This window comes from Quercus lobata, chromosome 1 (genome assembly GCF_001633185.2).
Source record: "Quercus lobata isolate SW786 chromosome 1, ValleyOak3.0 Primary Assembly, whole genome shotgun sequence".
In the NCBI taxonomy this organism is placed as follows: Eukaryota; Viridiplantae; Streptophyta; class Magnoliopsida; order Fagales; family Fagaceae; genus Quercus; species Quercus lobata.
In genome coordinates this window covers 22,620,406-22,626,204 of record NC_044904.1, presented here as the reverse complement: position 1 = coordinate 22,626,204, position 5,799 = coordinate 22,620,406, and the positions used below count along the sequence as shown (strand labels likewise).

Sequence of the window (5,799 nt, the reverse complement as noted above, 5' to 3'; positions counted from 1 at the left end):
GCGGCGGGCAGATGGCGCCGCTATAGGCAATTAATCAAAACAAACTAATTGCGCTTATAGCGGCGGGTAGAAACGCCGCTATATGTTTCAACCTTTAGCGGCGGGCAATAAGCGCCGCTATAGGGAATCATTTAACACATACAATGTGCACCTTTAGCGGCGGTTTTTGCCCGCCGCTATAGGTCCTTTTTTTTTTTCCTCTTTTCCAGTGGGTTTTAAAACCACACTTTTATTACAAATAATCCTGTAATAATTTCAGCCCCACTAAGACAATATCACAAATTTAACCGAATAACACCACAATTGTCTCAAAACTAACATTATATTAACATAGAAATATATTATTAAATACATAACATTGTCTATAACCATTATCATAAAATTAACAAAAGAAAATATGTGGTTATTTGTACACTGAAGGAGTGCCATCACACATTGCATGATACAAGTGCCTTCAATCCACAAGGTAGGCAGATTCAATAAAATCATAATTTAAAAAAAGATCCTCATTTTATTCCTTAAGCATTCTCATGGACATCCACACAACCAAGAGTAATATTTTGATAAATATCATTAAGCAACCAACACATATTTAAGTGTTTGCCAATGATACATGGCACTCAATGCTTGTTATAAAACCACATTAACAACTATGTTGAACTTAGGATACCTCATCAACACGGCACAACAATTCTTGCAGCAAATTAATATTCACATTAAATTGAAGAAACCAGTGATTCTAAACTCACATTTTGCATATAGGCAGTCCATCATTCCCTTCTCCAAGTCCAGCTACACAACAATGAAAGAAATTGCATAGGTTAGGATTATAATGCAAAGTTACCAAGTCAAAATACATAAAGTTATTATTTTTATCCATGATTCCAGAACATATTCTTCAATGCATTAATGGGAAGAGAACAAGCTCTAGAATTGAATAAGGATTTCTATCTCATTCTTAGATTTTTTTTTCCTTCTCAATTGGTAATTACACACATTCAGTAAGTCATGAACAATAAAAATTTCTCTCAAACTATGCATTTTTATGAACCAAACCCATTTAAAATAAAATGGAATAAAACTACTAATCACTCACCTTATTCGGGATACAGAAATTGATGAAGTTGTTATCTACCAAAACCCGATATGCCGGTCCCATCAAGGTGTTGTGATTGAAGAAAAGTGCCAATGAAACCGTCGGCCTATATCACACAAAATTAAACACGTTACAACACAATATAAACCCTTACAAATCCCAAAGCTCCTATACCCAAAATTTAACACCAAAAATCTATATATACATATAGGCTTTTATAAATACTTAAAAAATTCAAAGGAAAACTAGATAAATAACAATGGTAAGTTACATATGTTTTTGAGGGTCAAAACATAGTTGCAGAAGCACCCTAAGTATGTCTTACAACCATAGTACCATACCTATTTCCTTTTTGAAACAAACACCAAAAAAAAAAAAAAAGAGAAGCATTTTACCATATGATTAACAAGAACTATAAATGAGTAATTGTAGATTTTCTAATATAGCCACAACACATGCTCCCCAAACCACCCCCCCCCCACCCACCAAATATCCAATATATATATAATGCATAAGAATCATGCACCTTCAAATGACAATCAATAGCAACTACAAGTACATATTTTAATCTAATAAACTAAGAATTATTCCCAACACTTCTAGAACATTTTCATCTATTAAAAACCCATGAGAACTGCTTCCATTTTTTTTGGGGGGGGGGGGTGAGGAAATGAGTATTCAAATTAATCATAATCAAACATAAACCTATGCTTTAACTTACCAATAAATTATTGGTTCCTTCATTATGCCCAAAAATCTCCCTAATTAATAGTTCTCGTTCTATGGGGCCACCATACTCCAAACATTTCTTAATAACATTTGATGCAAATTTATGCTGGCTCAATTGTACAATATGTCCTGACAACTTGCTTATAATCTGGCTTCTTTCATGAGGCTTTCCCCTCTCCAGTACATGCTGATGTAAATCAATAAAATCATTGCATAACCATCCAACAAATGACACAGGAAATATACAAGATAAGGGGTAAAAGAATTTCAGGCACACACAATTTAAAGAGTAAAGTACATCCCAGAAAGTCAAATGGCAAGAAGCATTTTTCATTACATACGCCTATAACATAAGGAATACCTGAACCAATACAAGCATCTCAAAAATTGCACTAAAAAGGGTCCTTGCATAAGTAAAATAGCTACAGGAATATCTATTTAACTATTCCAATTCAAATTGCCAATATATTTTATTTTCCAAATTTGTAGGAATCACCTATTTTCTACTTCACGAATATACTATTTTTGGCATCAATATCAAGCATTACTCCTGTTTTGTAATTTTAAATTTCCTTGTTAGCCTCAATCAGTGAAGATGCTCTCTCTATTAAGATGTGAGAACAAATGTGCTGATTGATCATCATGCATAAAATTTATTAAAAAAAACAAACACATAAAATACATACAAATATATGAATACAAAAATCCATTACATCTTTCAGAAATTAAAAACATGTTAAAGCTATATTTCTTTACAGGTAAGTTACACCTCAATGGGCCTTTAACTCACAAGCTCCCCGAAGATGTGTCATTTGAGTTATTGGTCATGCTAAAGGTAGAAAACAAACAAGCAGAATATTTTTGTAGTGGAGACTGAAACAAATTGACAACCAATACTGCTAAAAGCTTTTTAAATAAATAAAATTTACAATTACTTTTTTTTGATAGGAAAAATTGGGTTAGAAATCCACCGAAGTGGGAAGCCTTAACCGGGTGTGTGGTAACAGGTAAGTCCGAAGACCGTTCCCGACCCTGTCAGGGGAGATGCCAACCATCTCTCCTTTTTACGAACACAAAACTAATACAAAACTAAACTTCTCACACCCAATAAGTAGGAAAATTCCACCTCAAAAAAAATAAATAAATAAGTAGGAAAATTAATACAATAAAAAATAACATAAAAAAGGCACTCATGCATATTGCAAGCCTATAAGTTAATACTGACATCCAAACAAGGCAAATAAAACACCATGCCATGGAGCTAGACAACCAAGCATTTTACACCCTTATCCCATAGAGATTGTCCACCTTCCATTGTAGTACTCCCATAATGTCTGTCAATTTATAAAAAAATGATGTATGGATAAGAACTCCTAAATCTCTTGCAATCATGTTTTGAAGACTTTAGGGACTATTTTCTATGTTTAAATGCTAAACTGGATGGGTAGCAATGGAAAAATCAAACCTGAACATGGCACTTATGCAAGGACCATAAGCTGACTTTTCTCTACTTAACTATCATCTCCACAAAATATTGACTTTTTAAAAGTAAACATGGTACTTGATTTTTGAGTTGACACTCATAGTAAAGGATCACCTAATTGAAAATTATATTTGTAAACATGTAACAGGTTCAGCTATCCAATTTTTGAATGGTAAATATGAATTTGACCTTTCATAACGTGAGGAACAGAAGGAAATTTTTCTTACAGGTTTGTGGTGAATTCATAGAGAAAAGTACCATTTTCTTCTCCCTAATAAGCTGAAAACCAAGCAGAGCAAGACTCCAGTTACTAGATTATGCGTATATATATATTTAAGAAGTACAATAAACATCTTTTTATTTATCAAAATCTTTGGAAGACTATATATATATATATATATTTCTTAGTACATCAGGTATTAACTGGACCTCTGTCAAACTTAGCATGATCTAATCCAAGAATTAATTAGATATTTACATTCATGGCAAACACAATCCAATGATAAAAACTTGGGTTGACTATTTTTTTAATAAAAGTTTTTAAATTACCCATAAAAAATAATAAAAAAAAAACCTTCACATCAGCATTACGGCATTGCATTGTCACACAATTAAACAAGTTTAGCAATTACACGTATATCAAAAGGTCAGCCTAGATTCCCAAAACTTGAAGTATATCATTGAAAATTATCCTCAAAAAGACCATAAAAACACTTTACTATGAATTGAAGGGGGGATAGTTCCAAGACTCAAGTTCTTAAACTCTACTGACTTTAACTTTAACTTGCCAATGTACTCTGCGAATACAGGTTCTGCCATGCTTTTTATAACGCCACAAATTGCCTGCAAACTTGAACATTAAATGGATCATTATAAAAATTATGTCAAATTCCACTGGTAATATCATCATTTAGAACTGACTTGCTTGGTTTTTTTTTTTTTAATTAAAGAAAAATTAGTTTTATTTCGAAAACTTCTGATCACCTTATCAAGGTAAGGCCACATGTCAGACAGCAACTTGTTCAACCAGTCAGTCTGCACGATTATACAATTTTGAACATAAATAATGGTAAAACATAAATAAAATGTATGAACAACATAATGTAAAATGTAACTTATTAAATTTAAACAGAAAAAGAAAGGGGACAGGAGCTTAGAACCCACTCAATCACTGATTCAGATTATACAAAAAAAATAAAATAAAATAAAAACCCAACGAAGAGAAGGATGACTTACACACGTAGAGAGAACTCGGTGAAGAGCACCGCCAAATCGTGATGGCGATTCGCGGCCTCAACCTTTGACGGCGGGTATGAACTCATCGAAAGGAAAAATGATACTCGTGGATTTTTCTGAGGATTTTTATGCCCAATTACCCCACAAAAACAATAGCAAATCAAAACCAAACACCAACGAATCAAATCAAAATCCAGCTATTCACAAAAAAGATCCAAAACCCAACAAAAGCCACAATTCCAAAACCCCAAAAACAATCAAAAAATTCACATCAAAATCCGAACTTTCTCACCAAAACATCCAAAACACCACCAAAAAGAAAGAAACAGAAAAATAAAATAAAATAAAAAAAGCACTACTCACAAAAAAGATCCGATGTAGCGATCGACGAGAGGAAGAGGAAGAGGATGATTTCGAACCGCGAATCGGTGAGGCGATCTCAGATGAGGAAGCAAAAGCAGTTGGAGGATTGACGGACGAGGTGACTTGGTTGCAGCTCTCGAATCGCGATCTACGGGGCAATCGAATCTGCCAACAACGGTCTCTGATCTTTCATTGTTAGTAGAAGTCGGTTTTGCGATGATAAGGCTTTGGGACCAAGAATCCTAGAAAGAGATGAGTGAAGAGGAGAGAGGGGATGGGGAATGAGGAGGGCGGCAGAATGAGAAAGAGAAAGGTAGGGTTTTTTATTTTTAGTTTTAAAGAGAACCAAAACGACGTAGTTTTGATAATAGAAACTTTAAAAATGAAAAGGGAAAAAAAAAAAAAGAGGCTGTCATGGAGATTAGAACCTTCGAGGGGACCTTGAAAAATAAGCGCGGCACGCGTGTTAGCCACTAAGGCAACACACGTTTTAGTTGTACATTATTATTATCTATATATAATATAAAACAAACATTTTTTAATTACATTATAATTAGGATAAAGAAAATAATTAGAATTTTTTTTAATTAAACCTCACATTAGATTTTTTTTATATATATAAAAAAAGGACTCACTTTACGTTTCAATACAAAGAAAAAGAAAAAAAGAAAAACTCACGTAAATAAATAAATAAAAACTTTAGGATGAAGGAAAAAAGAGAGAGAGACTCCTGTTAGGACTCTCTTACTATTTAGATTAAAAAATTAAAATGAGGATGTGGAAAATATATGAAGATAATGTAATCTAGCGGTAGATTTGTCAAAATTCACATCGAATTAAAAAATATAGGGTTGGGTTCGAGTTACACTTTATGTAACTCTAAAAAAATGTT

At 33.0% G+C, this 5,799-nt stretch overlaps 1 protein-coding gene and 1 non-coding gene across 12 annotated transcripts; both read right to left on the bottom strand.

Annotated features, from left to right (window-relative positions):
* Positions 1 to 487: 487 nt before the first annotated feature.
* LOC115983634 (rRNA-processing protein FCF1-like) lies at positions 488 to 5,028 on the bottom strand. 11 transcript variants are annotated; one of them, XR_004090141.1, is made up of 8 exons: positions 4,908 to 5,028; positions 4,545 to 4,660; positions 4,293 to 4,343; positions 4,081 to 4,158; positions 3,536 to 3,587; positions 1,818 to 2,012; positions 1,097 to 1,202; positions 488 to 792 (listed from the first exon to the last, which is right to left on the bottom strand). XR_004090141.1 is itself a non-coding variant. In XM_031106368.1 (6 exons), exons 3-6 carry the CDS (start codon positions 4,311 to 4,313, stop codon positions 712 to 714), a joined length of 279 nt encoding a protein of 92 aa, XP_030962228.1. In that variant the 5' UTR covers positions 4,314 to 4,343; positions 4,545 to 4,660; positions 4,908 to 5,028; the 3' UTR covers positions 488 to 711. The 11 variants fall into 11 exon arrangements, 1 of the variants encoding a protein (XP_030962228.1); XR_004090142.1 differs by lacking the exon at positions 3,536 to 3,587 and adding an exon at positions 3,051 to 3,159; XR_004090145.1 differs by having other exon boundaries at positions 4,081 to 4,151.
* On the bottom strand, positions 2,773 to 2,899 carry LOC115956231. Its single transcript, XR_004084282.1, has one exon. It is a non-coding gene; the product is annotated as a U6atac minor spliceosomal RNA (small nuclear RNA).
* Positions 5,029 to 5,799: the final 771 nt, after the last annotated feature.